Source organism: Rousettus aegyptiacus, unplaced genomic scaffold (genome assembly GCF_014176215.1).
Source record: "Rousettus aegyptiacus isolate mRouAeg1 unplaced genomic scaffold, mRouAeg1.p scaffold_m13_p_5, whole genome shotgun sequence".
In the NCBI taxonomy this organism is placed as follows: Eukaryota; Metazoa; Chordata; class Mammalia; order Chiroptera; family Pteropodidae; genus Rousettus; species Rousettus aegyptiacus.
Window position 1 is genome coordinate 13,945,075 of NW_023416308.1, and position 18,455 is coordinate 13,963,529.

General features: G+C 35.0%; 1 protein-coding gene across 3 annotated transcripts in view; it reads right to left on the reverse strand.

Annotated features, from left to right (window-relative positions):
* The window catches only part of SPECC1L (sperm antigen with calponin homology and coiled-coil domains 1 like), a 118,969-nt gene that overhangs the window by 21,517 nt on the left and 78,997 nt on the right, over window positions 1-18,455 (reverse strand). For all 3 annotated transcript variants that reach the window (XM_016126126.2, XM_016126127.2, XM_016126128.2), the window contains exons 11-13: window positions 17,646-17,729; window positions 15,137-15,293; window positions 11,778-11,880 (exon numbers count right to left, since the gene is read on the reverse strand). In XM_016126126.2, coding sequence (XP_015981612.1) covers window positions 11,778-11,880; window positions 15,137-15,293; window positions 17,646-17,729 — 344 coding nt within the window. The remainder of the gene's footprint in view (window positions 1-11,777; window positions 11,881-15,136; window positions 15,294-17,645; window positions 17,730-18,455) is intronic.

Sequence of the window (18,455 nt, forward strand, 5' to 3'; positions counted from 1 at the left end):
TCAGAACAAGGAATATTAGGGACAAAGAAGTTCATTTCAAAATGACAGAGGTAAATTTCTCAAAAGGACATAATCCTTTACATTTATGTACCTAATAACAGTTTCAAAATACACAAAGCAAGAACCATTAGAACTACAAGAAACAGAGAAATCCACACCATAATAAAAAGATTCCAATATCTTTTGCTCAACAACTGACAGCAGAAAATAATAATTAAAGATACTGAAGATGTGAACAACACTCTCAACCAATATGTGTAATTGGCATTTACAGAACAGTTCTCAAACAACAGCAGAAGAGCATTTTAAAAACCTATCTACCATATTCTGGGCCATAAAATGAGCCTCAATAAATTTAAAAGGTATTAAAGTTATAAAGAGTATGTTCTCTGATCATAATGGAATTAAACTAGAAATCAGTAACAGAAAGATCTGTGGAAAATCCTCAAGTATTTGGGAACTAAATAACGTACTTCTAAATAATCCATGGGTGAAAGAAGAAATCAAAAGGGAAATTAAATTAGTATTTTGAACCAAATGAAAATGAACACACAATATATCAAAATTTGTCTGATGCCACTAAAGCAGTACTTAGGGAAAATTTCTAGCGATAAGCATCTATAGCATAAAAGAAGAAAAGCGCCAAATCAAGATGACAACTTCTACCTTAAGTAATTAAAGAAGAAGAATAAACAAAACCCAAAGTAATAAAGACCAGAAAGTATAGGTCAGTGAAGCAGAAAAACAATAAAACAATAAAACTAAATTAACAACTGGCTCATTAATAGATAAAATTAATAAACCTTTAGGTAGATTAATCAAGAGAAAAGAGAGTACTTCAGATTCTACAAATATCTAAAAGAAAGAGAATATTATGAACTTTATGCCAATAAATTTAACTCAGATAAAATGGACAGATTCCTTAAAGATATAACCAAAGATTACTCAAGAAGAAATAGTTAACCTGAATAGTCCTTTATCTAGTACTTATACCCCAGAAAGCCTTCCTTGACCCCCACGAAAAGTTACCAGTATTCTGACATATCATAATAGATTGATCGTACCACTTTGAAGGCTTCAATTAAATTGGATCACATAGTTTGTACTTTTTAAATATCTGGCTGCATCTCGTCAGTATTATGTGTGTGATGTTCATTCATGTTGCAAGGTTTTTTTGTTGTTGTTATTTCCATATAGCACTCTATATCCCAATTTATGTATTCATTTACCGCTTGATGAATACCTGAGTTGTTTCTAGGTTTTGACTCCCATCAAGACTATGAACCTCATACATGTCTTTTGGTGAACACATGTATGCTTTTCTGTTGGTTATATACTTGGGAACTGAACTGCTTATGCATATGATATGTGAATATTCAGCATCAGCAGATACTTCCCAGTTTCTAAATTGCTGAGAACATTTTACAATGTCATCGGCAATGTTTAAATGTTCTTGCTCTACTTCCTTCCCAATACTAGGTACTATCAGCTTTTTAAATCAGGCTCTCTAGGTTTAATCTGTAGTATTATCTCATTATGGTTTTAATTTGTATTTCCCTGATGATTAATGACGATGAGCACTTTTTCAGCCGTTTATTGGCCACTGAATAGCCTTTTTTTATGAAGTGCCTGTGAAGTCTTATTTGGATAGCATAAGTACTATAACTTTGTTTTCCAAGACTGCCTGGGCCATGTGCATTTTCATATAAGTGTTTTAATCAGATTGTCAATTTCCATTGGGGGAGAAAAGAGAAAGGAAAACCCTACTGATATTCCGATTTAGGTTACATTTACTTTATCTGCTCTTCCAATCAATGAATTTCACACATTATGTCACTGACTTAGATCTTAATTTCTTACTTGATTTTTAAATACTAATGAAAATTAGATATTTAAATTTTTTCAGTTGTTTTTAAAATTTTTTTTATCTGCAGCTTTGTTAAAATTTTCTACATCATATGTCTGTGAATAAACAGTTTTATTTTTCTTTCCAATCATTACACTTTTAATTTCTCTTTTTGCCTTATTACTCTGACTACAACTTTCAAGTCAACATTGAAGAGAAGTGGTGACAGCTGGCAGTCTTGGTACTTTCCTCGTCTCTGGAAGAGTTTCACTGTCACCATTAAGCTTGATGTCTAGTCTAGAGCTTTTCTAGGTACGCTTTGTCAGAGTAAGAAAAATCTTTCTATTTCTAGTTTGGTAGAAATTTAGTCCTTTAAAAAATAATAAAGTTGTTAAATTTTATTGAATGCCTTTTCTGCACCTATTGAGATTAGATCACATATATTCTTTCATTTTGAAAACTTACTCTGAAAGATTTTAATTATTTGAAATTTTTTGAGATTTGGCATATGGTCAATTTTGATAAACATTCTGTGGACAACATGAAGGAATGTGCAATCTGCAGTTGCTAGTGCAGCATTTTATAGCTGTCAGAACAATAGTGTACTCAAATCTTCTATAGCTGTACAAAATATGTTTGCTCCTTCTATTAGTTACTGAGAGAAGTGTATTAAAACCTCTAAATACATCTGAGGGTCTATTTCTCCTTTCAGTTCTGTCAGTTTTTACTTTATGTTTTTTGGGGCTATGCTATTAGATGCATATGAATATAGGATGTACTGTAAGTGCCTGTGAAGTCTTACTGGGCAATGTAAGTCTTCCAACTTTGTTTCCCAACACTGCTTGACTATTGTAGTTGTTTATTTGTTTTGATCCTTTCTTCATAACGAAATGTCCCTTTTATCTTTTATAGTATTTCTTACTATGATGAACACTTTGTCTGAAAGTAGTAATCAAGTATTTACATTATTGTTTCATTTCTCCCTCTATTAACCTCTTAGTTTTCCATTTTTTATTATTGTTTTAGTTGCTTCCAATATATATTTAAATTTTCTAGCAGCTGCCACACACACATACCCAGGGCCTGGGTGCCCTGGATGCCTAGTATTTTTAATGGAATTCGAGATACTATGTGTCAGAGTATAAGGGTCTAGATGATGTCATCTCCCTCCAGAGAGGTTTTAAGTTTCTTCTGGTAGGCAACAGAGTAAGGGCTGATCACCTTGATCTAATCAGGGAAAGTTTTGAAACTAGGTTTCAAGCTGATCTTTTTCAGCCACCTTATTTGTAAGCCATAGTTCTTCTGAGGTCTCCACTGAAATCCTGGGGTATTTGCCAGGGTCATTCCACTGGCTGGCCTTGAACTCTAATTTTTGTCTCCCTAGCACTGTGAGAATAAAAGTTGTGCTTACGTTTCTATCCTCTTGGCAGCAGCTTTCTGCTGAATTTCTCTAAGTCCACCTCCACACGTCTTTAGGATGTGACAAATCCCTTGAGGGCAAAAACTAAGTCAAATATTGAGTTCACTACTCTGGGACTGTCTTTTCCCTGGGATTCTGAACCCTCAAATATTGGCTGCCTTCAGCTCTGATTTCAAATTTTAGTCTTCCTACTCAGTCATTCTGAAACAAGGTCTGGACCACTGCTTTGTGTATGGCCTCTGCCCTATGCCAGTAGTTAGCAAATGCTACAAGGGTTTAAAAAGGCAGGGGTAAATATGAGGCTCAACTCAATGTGCTTCCTTTCTCTCTGCAATTTTGGCTCTTTTCAATTTGTCCTGGCTGTCTTGGTTAATCCCCAATACCTTCAAAGGTGTTTGTTTTGTTTTGTTTGGTATTTTAAACAACTTTTATAGTACTTATCAGTAGAGTTTGGTCTGACATTCTATCACAACCATAAACAGAAGTCCATATGGAGTATTAATCACTAATGTGCATTTTACTGACTAGTCCACAAGCTTCCTGAAAATAGAAAGTACCTTTTCACAGCCCAATTTCTGCTTCAACATTCAGCACACTATTTGGCACAGAGCTTAGTATGTTTTTAAGTTAATTTTTATATTAGGAAATGTTACTAGAATGCAAGTAAAGCATAGCACATAAAAACATCACTTTTAAACCATTCAAGTCCATCAATTCTTCTGATTCCACTAAGATCCACTGAGAAAAATACAATCTTTCCTGCCTTGGCCCGAGCACTAACAAACAAATCTCTCCATAAATCTGTACATTCTTAATGCCTATTTGAGATTAGATTATTTCAGACAGCAGTAAAAGCTTTCCTTCATTTACTATTTTGTACTAGATTAAGTGATTTCATTATCCTTTGGATTAATTAATCCATTTTTAGGTCTGGCATTTTAACAGAAAACAATGAGCTTTTCATCCAAAGTAAAGCTCTCTTAAATTAACCTTGAGAGGCTACTTGACTGCATCCAGTTAGGTTTTTCCAGAGCAAGAAAACATTGGTTTGGTACAAGAGAAGTTGTTAGATATGACATTTAGAACAACAACAAAATGTTTACTGAAGTATAAATTATTTTATTCTACTAGCTGGTTACTCTTGTATTATCAATCTTGCATTGTTAATCCCTAAAGAAAGGGCAAAAAGAACTGAAAAGCAGTTGCCTCTGGGAAGCAGAAATTAGAGGTGAAAGAATAAGGTAGTGGATTATCACTCCTCCCCATGAACACTTAAGAATTATTAGTTACTTTGCATACTTAAATTTTAATTTTAAAATTGTATATAAATTGAGGTACTGATTTTAAAATAAAGGGAAGATTTAATCCCTAAAGCAATACTTCTTAAGGTTGTTTATGTAATGCCATGGACTCACGATATAGCCTTGAGGAAGTCATTTATCCTCATGGGGGATTTCAGTCTCACATTTATAAACCTGACAGTAAATCAGAACTGTTAAGGCCCTTTCTAGAACTCTAAAACATCAGTGAACTGGAAGTGGCAGGGCACAATTTAAGAGAGAAAAATGTATTTGTTAGATAAAAGGCTAACTCACAAAGGCTTGTTTTGTAATGGATGGTTAATGAAATTACAGTGATTAGTACAATTATTTTAGGATGACTCTTAAGAGAGTTAAAGGAAGATGATATGGGTATTAGGGAATCTATCTCCGCTGATTAGACAGCTCCTACGATATAAAGCACGCATGGTCCAAGCTTTAATGATGCATTGGGGGCCTGAGAGAGCAGTACGTGCTAATTGTCACGTAACAGCTCCTGCTCTAGTGAACTAGTCAAGTGTCACAACCTGCCCTTTCCTGCAGACTGTGAGTAGTCAGAGACCAAAGGACTGGTCCCAAACTGCCAGTTCCAAAGGATGGGTATGCTCACCCATATTTACAGCTAGATAAGGAAAAGGCTCTGGCATTTCTTATATAGCTTTTGACAAATTAAGAGCACTATCAAATATATCTTTCAGTTTTAAAAGATTATGCATTTAAAATATCCAATTTTAACTTACATAAGATCCTGAAATAAAAGAACCAATATCTTATCTACTTTTAAACAGAAATCTGTCTCACAGGAAACAAAAGCCAGATAAACAAAAAAGCCATACATGTTTGTTATTACAGCAATGTCCATAGGAAGCAAGGAAGGGGGAATTGGGTTTGTACCATAAGACTGTCTAGTGTACCAAAAGGTTTTTCTTTACGTATGTTAACAATTGTTTTACATTATATTTCCTCTTACATCGTAAGTACCCAGTAAATGAAAAAAATTAAGTTAATTGATGCTCTTAAGTAACTGATTTGGGTGTATTTTTTTTAAACTCACAAAATTTACCTTAAAATCATAAAATCGGAGAATTTAAGAGGGAAGAAATCAAGAGACATTAGTTAAATCACTGATTTAATGCTTGAATTATCTCAATTAATTGGATTATTCAATCATTTAATCAATTTGATGTCTGGCAGAGTTTCATAATCAAGGTAGAAGTACTTTAAATTACCTAAAATTACTCAATTTAAGTAGTAGTCTAGGAAAATTTAGAGTTTACATTAAAACACTCAATAACAGAAGAAAATAATAATTTAAAAAAATGTGCATGACTGCCTCCGTTACTCCACCATTTTACAGAGGCTCAAAGAGGCTAAGTGATTTTGCAAGGTCACACACATTAAGGGGCAGAGCTGACAGTCAAAGCTTATCTGACACTCAAGTCCAAGATCTTAATCACTACTTTCTGGGTGATTTGCATTGTTTGGTCTATAGCTCATCTGTAGTGCTTATAAAAATGCATATTCGAGGATCTTGCTTTATACCTCCCAAATTACCCATCTTTAGGGTGGATCTTAGGAATCTGTACTTTTCTCACAATCTTCACAGTTTCTACACACAAGTTTGAAAATCTCCGTTGCAAAAATGAATCTCCAGTGTATCCTATTACATTTAATACATAGGTTTAGACAGTTACTCAGTCTGCCATGTGCTGAGACTTATGTCAGACATTCAAATGAAGCCAAGACAGCTCTTCTTGTCTACTGTTAAGAGCAGACAAAAGCTTATAGTCTAGAAAAGAAGACGTGCAAACTGACAACACCCCTGTGATATACCTGTGGGATTTGGGAACACAGGGCTAATGAGTCACAGCTGTAAAGACCCCCAAAGACTATGCCCTGAAATACAGAAAACATTTTCCTGGATCAAGTCCAAGTCAAAGAACTTAGCTCCATGGGCTCTGTGAGGAGAGAATAGGGGGAAGGGCACATGTGAGGGATGAACGCTTGCAGGGAAGGAGTGGGACAAAAACAATTTTGCATAGATGCTAACTTCTAACCTGATGGAGCAGACACTCTCCAGATTAAAGGGGTGGAGTGAGAGGATGAGGGGGGGCATTCAAGGCCATGGTGAGATGGGGATTTCTGAAGAATGAGGAGTCAATAAGCCTACATGGGGGCCAGATCAATCATAAGGGGTCTTGTTTCCCATTCCAAGGATCTTGGGCTTTAACTGAATGGCCAAAGGGAAGCAACGTAAAGAGAAATGAGCAGATGACAATTTCAAACCATTCTGGTAGCAGAGTAGAAGACAGAGAGGAAGAGAAAATTACTTACATCCATGCAAAAAACTTATACAAAGTGTCCATTGTAGCATTATATGTAAACAGCCTAAACAACTCACATGTCCATCAACAGATGAATGAATAACAAAATGTGGTATATATCCATACAATGGAATATTATTTGAACATAAAAGGGAATGAAGTACTGGTAACATGCTATAACATAGGTGAACCGTGAAAACACTAAGCTAAATGAAAGAAGCCAGTTACAAAGAACCACATATTGTGTGATTCCATTTACATGAAGTGTATAGAAAAGACAAATCTTATAAAGATAGAAGGTAGTTAGTGGTTGCTTACAGCAAATGGAGAGTGACTGCTAATGGGTAAGGGATTTCTTTTTGATAAATATATTCTAAAATTGATTGTGGTGATGGTTGCACAATTCTGTGAATATACTAAAAACCAATAAAATGTACATTGTCAATGGGTAAATTGTCTTATATGAAGTATATTTCAATAAAAAAAGGCTATAAAGGAAAAAATTAAATGGTTATACAATATTGATTTATGCTTGAGATTTCAGTCCGAGTACAAACTTAGAACCATCAGCCTTAATGTTCCTGCCAAGCAAAGCTGAGAGTATCAGTTTTATACCTGCTTTTAGGTCTACAGAATCAAAATATTTTTTACATTAGAGTTTTATATCTGGCTTCTTTCACTTAGTACAATATTTTCAAGGTTCATCCATGTTGTAACATGTATCAAAACTTCCAACCGGTGAACAAGGGATGTGTTTCCATTTACTGAGATTTTCTTTCTTTCAGCAACCTTTTGTAGTTTTCAGTATATGATCCTTGTTTGTGCTCCTTGATTACACTTACTTCTAAGTATTTTATTCTTTTTGATGCTTTTTAAAATGGAAGTGTTTTCTTAATTTCATTTTCAGGGGTTTCATTGATAATATATAAAGATACAAGTGTTTTTAACATTGACCTTGTATCCTGCAACTTTGCTGTATTTATTTATTAGCTCAAGCAGTTTTTATGTGGATTCTTTAAGGTTTTCTAGATATCAATCATGCCATGTGCAAACAGAAATGGTTTTAGATCTTCCTTTTCAGTGTTATTTACTTGTTTCTCTTGGCTAACTGCTCTAGCTAGAATTTTCAAGAAAATATCAAATAGCAGTAGAGAGAGTAGACATCCTTTCTAATTCCTGATCTTAATGGGAAAGCATCTGGTCTTTCACAGTTAAGTATGATGTTAGCTGCAGGTTTGTCATAGATGCCCTTGAAAAAGTTACCTTCTATTCCTAGTGTAAAGTGCTTTTTTGTTTTTTTTTTGTCATGAATGGATTTTGAATTTTGTCGAACGCCTTTTCTGCATTTACCAAGACTGTGATTTTCCCTCCCTTCTTCTAGCGATATAATGTATTACACTGATTAAGTTTCATATGTCAAATCAACTTTGCATTGATGGGGTAAGTCCCACTTGGTAACAGTGTACAACTCTTTTTAATTACTGCTAGATTCTACTTCTATTTTTTTGGCACATTTTTTATTAAGTTTATTAGGGTAACATTGGTTATTACAATTATATAATTTTCAAGTGTACATTATAATTTGACATCTGTATATTCTATTGGGTGTTTACCACCCAAAGTCCAGTTTCCTTCAGCTATCACATTCTATTTATATTTTTAGAATTTTTGCATAAGGAATATTGGTCTGTAGTTTGCTTGTGATTATCTTTTTCTTCCTTTGTTATCAGGGTAATAACTGGCCTCACAAAATGAGTTAAAAGAGAACTGTTGTCTCTTCTATTTTTGGAAGAGTTTGAGAAAGATTGATGTTAATTCTTTTAAATATTTGGTAGAATTCATCAACGAAGCCAGCCATGTGGTCCTGGGATTTTCTTTGTTGAAAGTTTTTAAATTACTAACGAAATCCCTTTCTTTGTTATAGGTCTATTTAGATTTTTCTTGAGTTCAATTTTCCTTTTTTACACTGAGTTAGAAAATTATTTTAGTAGTTACAAAACATTTTTTTTTACAGAATCGGTATAAAATAGCAGTTGATTTCTCCATAATTATTAGAATTACTTATACCTGAGGTGGCTAAGTGAGGCGGAAATCAACAAAAGGTCTTTGGACTGTTGGCTCAGAAATCATTTTAGAAAACCCACCTTGTTGAGGTCTGTCATGCTAAGCTCTTATGAGATGACCCAGTCTTTTTTTTTCAAAAGCATCTTTTTATTCATTCTTTGGAGGCTTGAAGTGAATTCGGTGGCATTCATCAAACACCTTCCAGCTCCTGTCATTTACCAATTCTTAATTCTTCAACATTTAGTTCTGACTGCATCCATTTCAACTTTTCTTTTCTAGGTTGTTTTAATAACATTAAATTGTCCAAATTCTTTTCTCTTGCTTCTCGGAAGTGTTTTATTACTGATGAAGTCTGAGCTATACAATTTTTAGGATTGTCTCTACTGTCATGAGCCTTTATCAAATGGAACCCCGCAAACTCCTCACAGTTCACACCACCACTGGGCACTGCCATATTGGACAAAACCTTTCTTGAGTCAATTTTGATAGTATATTTCTAAAAATTTGTCTATCCAGGTTATCTAATTTGTCAGCATACAATTTTTCCCCGTTAAACCATTAGTTACGTCTCCCCTTTCATTCCTAATTTTAGCAATTTAAGTCTTTTTTCCTCCTTTGTCAGTCTAGCCAAACATTTGTCAAGTTGTTGTCTTTTCAAAGAACTAACTTTTGGTTTCATTTAAACTTCTGTAATGTTTTTCTTTTTCCTTTACCTCTGCTCCGATCTCTATCATTTCCTTCTTCCTGCTTGCTATGAATTTTGTTTGCTTTTCTTTTTCTACTTTCTTACAGTAGAAGGACAGATTATTGAGATTTTTCTTCTTTTTAAAGTAGGTGTTTACAGCTATAAATGTCATTCTCACAGCTGCTCGATACCTCCCATAAGTTTTGCTACGTTGTAAATTTTCCTTTGGTATTCTGTGAAATTAATTTCTAATTTCATTTCATTGTAATCAGAAGACCCTAAATATAATTTCAACCTTTTAAAATTTGTTGAGACTGGCTTTATGACTCAAGATAGTCTATCCTGGAATATTCTTTGTGCACCTGAGAAGGATGTATATTCTGCAGTTGTTGGGTAGAGTGTTCCACAAGGGTTTTATAGGTCTAGTTAGTATGTAGTTCATATATACAGTATATAATTCAAGTCCTGTATGTCCTTGTTGATTTTCTATTTAGTTGTATCCCAATCATAATTTTTTTTTTTTGCTAAGTAACTTTATTGTGGTAAAATATACGTAACATGGAATTTATCATTTTAATCATACTTAAGTGTATAGTTCAGTGTTGTGTAACCATCATCACGACCCATCTCCAGAACTTTTTTCAGCTTGTATAATTAAAGCTCAGTACTGTTTAAACAATAACTCCTCATTATCCCTTGCCCCCAGCCCCTGGAAACCACCATTCTGCTTGTTATTTTTATGAATCTGACAACTCATATAAGTGTACTCATAAAAGATTTGTCCTTTTGTGTATGGTTTACTTTATTTAGTACAATGTCTTTAAGGTTCATCCATGTTCATAGCATGTGTCAGAGTTCTTTCTGTTCTAAGTCTGAATAATATTTCATTGAATGTGTTAATCATTTTGTTTAATCATCCATCTGTTGATAGATACTTAGGTTACTTCTACTTTTTGGATATTCTAAATAGTAATGCTATGAACATGGATGTATAAATATCTAATCTAGTCTATGTTTTTAATTATTTTGGGTAAGTATACATACATGAGAAGTGAACTGCTGGATCACGGTAATCTATGCTTAATTTTTTTTGAGTAACTGCCACTACTAGTCTCCTGTGTACCTAATGGAAGCTGGAGACATGTAGACACTGACCATTATGACTTTCTGAGAAATGAAAGTCCATCGCAATACACTTGGCTCTTTAAATCCTAAATGAGCTGAAGATCGCTGTCTGCAGTCATGTATAAATCTGTCCAAAAGGGATTTATTTATGGAAGATCTTAATCTGTTCCTCCACTACTCCATTATCTCTTCTACACAAGAATTGTCGGGAAATGTTACAGCTAGTTCCTTTATGTTATTTTGGTGAGATGAGGGCTGATGTGATGGCACCAAAAATACAGAACTCTAATCTCTTTTGCATGCTGTACTCCTGCACGATTGTACCAAAATATGAAATGGCAACTGAGAACACTGGCTGCATGCTGGGAAATGTCTCCGAAACCAAAATCATATGTAAGGACACTTGGAATGTAAACTATACTTTTTAGCAGTCTAATAAAGGATATATTTTAGAGGTTTCCATTTCGTGTAGAATTAGGCCTACTTCTCCAAATACCTTATTTAACTTCACTTAAAATAAAATATTGAAATAAGAGCGAGACAGAGGAGGAAAGGGAAGGCTATTATAACAGTCCAGATGTGAAATGATTAGGGCATGAAGACAGTACAGTGGGAAGAGTGAAATGCTATGAAAAACAACTTAGCCAAAAGAAAACTTCAAACATAATAGTTAAAATATTGATTTAAAGTAAAATAAATATATTTTCATTCTTAGTCCAGGTGAGACCTCGACAAAAGCATTTAACCAGGACTTAAATAAGAAAGTGCCTTAATAGCTGAATGAGAGTACTGCAAAGATTAGCTACTTTGGAAAGGCAAGAAACTTATAAGTGACACTCCATCAAATTTGGGGTAGACTCTCAATGTGCTGAATGTATTCCTGGAATTCAGTATAGGACTCATTATTTCTGATGTAAGACATACAGCAAGCTACAACACTCTAGCACTTAGTTTGGGAATTGCCCGTGTGAGACAAAAAATACCATATAATTACCTGATAGCCTTCTGTTTTCTTCTGACACCACTTCAGCAAGGCATTCCTCTTTGATCCTCCATATTCTCTCGCCAATGCTGAGAGAGGGTCCTTCCTTTCTTCCCTGATAAGCGAAAATAAGAAACCTACAGTTGAAGTATTTTTTATTTGAGTGCCATTATAAACTAGAAATTCAATAAACAGAAGAGACCAGTGTTGGTCTGCATTTTTCAACAGGATAAATACACACACTAAAACATCCAATGGCAAGAAGTATCTTTTCATTCATTTAACTTTACCTATTAATTTTTACAGGGTCCCCATAGACCCACCACTGTTAGGAGTTTCTGCTATTATGAAGGGAGGGACTGTATTCATAATACATGTGGATGCTGGCAAATATCCAGCACAGTGTGCATTCACAATTAATGAAATGCATTCCGGGATGCTCAGAAGGGGGAAAAACAACCTGATACTGACAGCATCTGAAAGTTGTTATGGCTGCCTTTCATTCAATATCTTACCCTTCCATAATCTTTATGCTTTGGTTTCATTATTATTATTTTTTATTTCCAATCTTTTATGTTCTCAATCATTTCATCTTTTTTAAAAATCACTTATTATAAACACAAAGGACAAGGTTATGCAAGGTTACGCAAGGCATAGTTCTTGTTTTCAAGGTACTTATAATTGGGGTAACATAAAGATGACAATAAACACTAAAAATATCTACAAAATATCTCAAATGTGTTTGCTGATAAGCTGTACACTCTTTGTTGACTGCAGCTAATTAGAATTTTACCTTGCACAGAAAATGGAATGTTTCTGTAAACTCACTCATTCAACATCCCCTTTTGGAGCACACTATGCAAGGCAATGTGTGACTGCTGGGGAAAGGATGGTGAAAATCAAAGGGCCCTGCCCTCTCAAGGAACTTCAGAGTTTACTACAGGATGGACATACTACAGAAGCTTGGGGGAAAAAAAAGTCAATGGCTATATATAACTCATTTCGTAAAATTATATGCAGGATACTTCAGGGCACTGTTAATTGTCTTGAAGGTAGAATAAATATCCTGTCCCAGACCAGATACTGAATCGAAAAAGATTTTGTGATCACTCTGGTGACAGAGTTGGGTAGGCATACAACCCTACTATTCATCCAGTACCAAATCCTTCCAGGAGCTACTTTAGAAGTAGAACAGAACATTAAGGAATTCCTAAAGAGAGAGTGTTTTGTAAAATAACCTGCTCCTTGACAAGTAGCACACTCTTAAAAGCTTGGACCATTTTTTAGTGTTTACTTTGTAAGTGAAGCAGAGACTCTAGCCCCATGTCCCATAATCTTAGATCAGTAAGTGCCCTAGAGGTTATTATATTACAGGTGACTCAATATTCTTCAGCACATTGATTCTGTCTGTATGTACCCTTCAGAGTATAGAAGGATATCAAAGAGAACACATTTAGAATTGAAGCTTTTCCAGTTGAGAGATGCACTGAAATGGCATCCATTTTTACTTATCTTAGAACTAAAAGTAAAACACAAAAATATTTCAACATTCAGTTAAAACTGTTGCCTTAAAGAAATATACTTTTATGTTTGTGTGCTGGTTTACCAGATTTCGGCTCTAGAGGTTCAAAGAAGTTTTGTTGTAAGAGGTTCAAAGAAGTTTAAGAGGTTCAAAGAAGTTTTGTTGTAACACCACTGAACATAAGAAAGGAGAATGAAGATAAATTTAAGATAAATGAATGAATGTAAAAAGGCAAGCCAAAAAAATATTCTCTATTATGCTCAAAATAAAAGTACTGTAATCAATGTGAAAGGTTCACTCTAGTTTATAGCAGGTCTATTTTGTTACAGAAACAGCATAAAAAACATCCAAAAAAAGAATAAACTCTATGGACACAATAAGAAGCTACAGAAAAGAACCTCCTAAAGCTGAAGGTTGCCTCTTATAACTTCTTCATTGTAAGATGAGGAAACTAAAGCTGAGGAGATGCCTTGCTGAAGACCACACAGTCTCTTAAATGGGGGACCCAGGAAGAACAGGTGCCTTTCCAAAACGTATAAAGACAAGCACAGACATTAGCCAGGGTAGAGGGCAAGCTACCCTCATCACTGCATCCCTACTTGCTTCAATGACGCACAGCTTATGGAACCACTATTTTTAGAAGCTGGTCCCCTAGAGGCAGGGCTTTAAACGTTAAGTATACAGCTTGAGTTTGAGAGGCGAAATAATCCTATTTTATTCTCAAGCCTATTAAGTCAATATACAGCTCAATTTCTGAAACCCATTCCTATCCCTTCAATTCTCAATTCCTCTTAATGCTTAATTCTTTTCACTAGTTCTTAATGAGACTTTCCTCATCCCTATAAATTATGCATGCTAAATTTTTGATATCTATTGTTTTCCTCTAAATTATAAATAATTCTTAGTCCCAAATGGCCTAATGAGAAATATACATAAAACATAACACTACATTTTCATGTATTGTTTCTCAATTATTAACATAGCATCATGTTCTCAACTCCCAATCTAAACAATTAAACCATCTTTGGTAGCTCTCATTCTTTCATTCCTTTCCCCAAAAAATCTGTTGAGAAACTAATCATCTTTTCTTTTGAAAAACCTCCTGAGCCCAACTCTATACCTTCATCTTTTCCACAGCTATCACTCTGGTCCAGACTTGATCACTCTGTCCCAGAAACATTATAATAGCCTTTACCTGCTTTCTCCAACTTTTTTTCAGAATAAAATAAGCCTCAGATCATCTCTTCACACTAATTTATGTACCTCACTTTATAGCTGCTACCACATCAAAGTGACTCATTTGACTTTAAAGAGGTTCCATTGCTTAGCCACAGCCTATCTAGTCAATCTTTTTTCCACTGCCCCCAGCTATGGTAGGTACACACCTTCTTCTGGTTTTCTGCACCCATCCTCTGTGGGTGTGCAGCGCCACCTCTTTGGTAGCTAGCTCTGCCAATTCCTTCCTTATTCATCCCTTTTGTACATTCACTCAAGTCTTTCCCCATTCGCCACCCTCAAGGCCCCAAATTCCCCTCTTCTACCTTTCCCTTTCACTCCATCTACACTCCCAGTATCTGAATTTCACAATACTTACTTTTATATTCAACCATTCTCTTACTTAAAAAACCAAAACAAAAACACCAGCTGCTTTAGAAAAGGAACTCTCTTAACATTTTTACTTTTTACTTCTATACCATCTTACCCAATTCTAGACATAGAAGAGATCAGAAAACACTAACACATAAAGAAAGAAAAAAATCGGTGCCTGAATGCATTATTTTACAACTTGATCATTAAACAGGCCAGAAAAGGTATGCATGAAATACATCGGCCATCAACTGTTCCCTACCTTATCCGGCTTCGAGTGGTGGGGGTCACGGACGCTGTAGGAGAGGAGGAGAGGGAAAGCTGTGGTGATGTGGTTCCCATAGCCATAAGAGAGGCCGGCGATGCTCCCTCAGGTGCGGAGATATCTCGTTTCATCTCTTCACTACTTCGTCGAGACACTGATTATAAGAAATAGTTGTTATGTATTTTATAGCAAAAACATTTTAAACTGAGTTCTTGAGACATTTTCTTTGACAGGTTCCAAAAGGGCAAAAATTACCATACAGGAGGAAAAACTAACATTTTCTTTATCTTACTGATAACTTGAAAGAATTTTTTTTCATTTAAAGAAATGTAAAAAAGGTCCAGTAGTTGAAATGTGCACTAAATCCCACATCCCCAGATGGCAGGAAGTGTACCTTACCCATCCCTATAACACTCAACAGTTCCTGCCTAGCACACAGTAAGTACTCCTTAAACATTTGTTTAATCACACATACAACTAAAAACCAAAAGCTAATTAAAGCAGTACTTGATGCTACTCACTTTCAACTAAAATCAACACGGCCTTCTGAACTCAGCCCAAAACACTCACTGTTAAAGGGACAGAAAGGAATGAGATACACTTAACTCTGGGTCAGGCCATGTTCTCAAAAACATAATGAGAGCGAAAACCAAAAGGTGTCAAGTCAGCTACTGAGAAATATAAACAATCTGAAAAGTCCTACTTTGAAAGTCTGGCATAGTAAGACATTACCTTATTAAAATTATGTAAAGTTCTGAGAACTATTAAATGGAAATAGGCACTTCAGCTATTGGTAACACAGCCACAATAAAAAACAACTTTTGAGCAAGGATGTGCTGAATACAAGCACGTGTTCACAAGGCTGGACTGAGTACTACAGTGAGAAGTGAGACATGAGACAAAACTCCTGACCTCAGACAAATTCTCTCACCTCAGAAGCACTGGATATGCAGGAGCCATTAACTGTATCACTTCTGGGCTGATTGTAATGCAATCAATGTCATACATCAGTAACCTTTACCCCTGATTAGTGAAACTGCTCCCCTTTTATTGGTTAAAATTTTCTTGATGATTTTAGGATAACCACAAGCAGAATGTAACACTACATTAGAAAAGTAATGTCTTTAATGATCCAGGGGAAACAGATGCTTTCTCCTATTACAGGATCTTATTAGAATGCTGCACTTACATATTCTGACATAATTTTATAGTTCTTGTTTTTTCTTTCAATATTAGATCTCTGTATGCCTTAAATCAGCAGTATCTTTTAAGTGGTGTGCTAGGAAATTAAATATATGGCTAAATTTTGGAAATCCATTCCTATCCCTCCTTCAATTCTTAATACATCTTAATTCTTTTTAATTCCTCTTAATGCTTAATTCTTCTTACTACTTCTTAATGGCTTTTTCCTCATCCTTATGAATAATGTATGCTAAATTTTTATATCTATTGTTTTCTTCTAAATTATAAATGCTTCTTAGTCCCAAATGGCCTCTGACAAAAGAGAAATACAAATAAAATAAAACATTACATTTTCATGTATTATTTCTCATTATTAACATAGTATCATGTTCTCAGCTCTCAGTCTAAACAATTAGAATCATCTCTGGTAGCTCTTATTCTTTTATTCCTTTCCTAAAAATCTGTCCCTGAAATTAATCATCTTTCCCTTTGAAAACCTCCTAAGCCCAGCCCTCCTTTCGCCATTTCCACCTTTCATAATTTCATATAAATTAAAGGAAACAGACTGAGAAAGAAAAGGAAGAACTGTCATTAAAAAAAAAAAAAAAAGCTTTTGGATCTGGGTTTCGGGATAATTTTGACTGGACTCTCCACTAATTAAAAGACAGCTATGACTGTATAAAAACCGTACTAACTTAAATCCACATACAAGTGAGATGTTAACTGTATGAGGCAGAATTATAGGAATCTCCTTTCCTGGTCTAACTTCTAGTTATGCTATTAAGACTAAGAACAGGCCGCAAGGAAAAATAATGTAAACAAACTGATAAATGGAAAAATTAACTCTAGGAGATAAAGTAAGCTTGTCGAATTCATCATTATAAGATGGTTTAATCATACTGAAAAAAATCTGGCTTCCAGAGAGTTCTGATGTGCTCCTTTCACAGCACATCAAAACTCTTCAAAAACAATCATGACACAACTTGAGATAAATATTCTCATCTTTTACAACTATTATCAACTTTGCAAGAAGCTATATTTTCAGCACATCATCTAACCCACTCTAGGCATTTAATAAATACTTATTAAATGAATGAAACTATCTAGTTTTTGCTTTTTTTTTTTTTAAATTGAGGCCATGAAATATGATTTCTATAGAATCTGAAAGACACAATAGAGGAAATTCAGAGTGAAAAAAATCAAGCCAAGAGCTTTTAAAGAGGCAAGTAAACTTACCTAGGTCTACTGAGAAAAGTATTCAGTACTGTTACTAAAACTTCTAGAAGAGTCTTTTTTAAAGGAAATTTCAGATAAAAGTCATTACCTGAGATGGTCTTGGCACTTTCCATGGCAGGTACTCTCGGCAAAGAAGCAGGTCGGCTGGTTGAAGATGTTCTTAATAGATGCTCTGCACAAAGTGGAAAGGGTCACAATAAAGAAATGTGATACTGAACTTCACTGTAACAAAGGCAGCAAGGTGAGTTTTATTCCTTTTCCAGTCCAGTCCGCTTCGACAATTCCCCATAGAGTCCATTTATACAAAACAACTTCCGTAGACAAGGAACATGGGAAAATGCTTCATTCAGTATTTCATTTCTAGGGATGGGACATTTGACACAGATGAAATGCTTCTAAATCACCAACTGCTACTCTGATGCAATTCAATCAAAATTCAAAGACCCCCTATTGTATTGAGGTCTAAAAAGTACAAACTAAATAAAAGCTTTGCCCTTGTGCCTACATACAGTTAAGTGAGGAAGCCACAACACATACAACCACAAACAAGTCAGGATGGAATAATCAGAATAAAGAATGATGAAGTGCTATAAAACCACAGAGGGAGAAGCCATTCACTCGGACTTCAGGCATCAGAGAAGGCTTCGATATACTGCAATGACATTAAACTGGGCTTTAGTAGAAGAAAAGGGCTGGGGGAACAGTATTTCAGACAGCTCATTAACCAGAGCAAAGGTACAAGGACACTCAAGTTAGAGAATGCTAAAATCCCAGCTTGGCTAAAACACAGGGCACATGGAAAGCAGAGAAGCCAGCAAGAAAAGGGGCGTTAAAAGGAGGATGAGGCTAACTGACACGAGCCTTCATTACCTGATATGTGGACTTTAGCCTGAGGGCA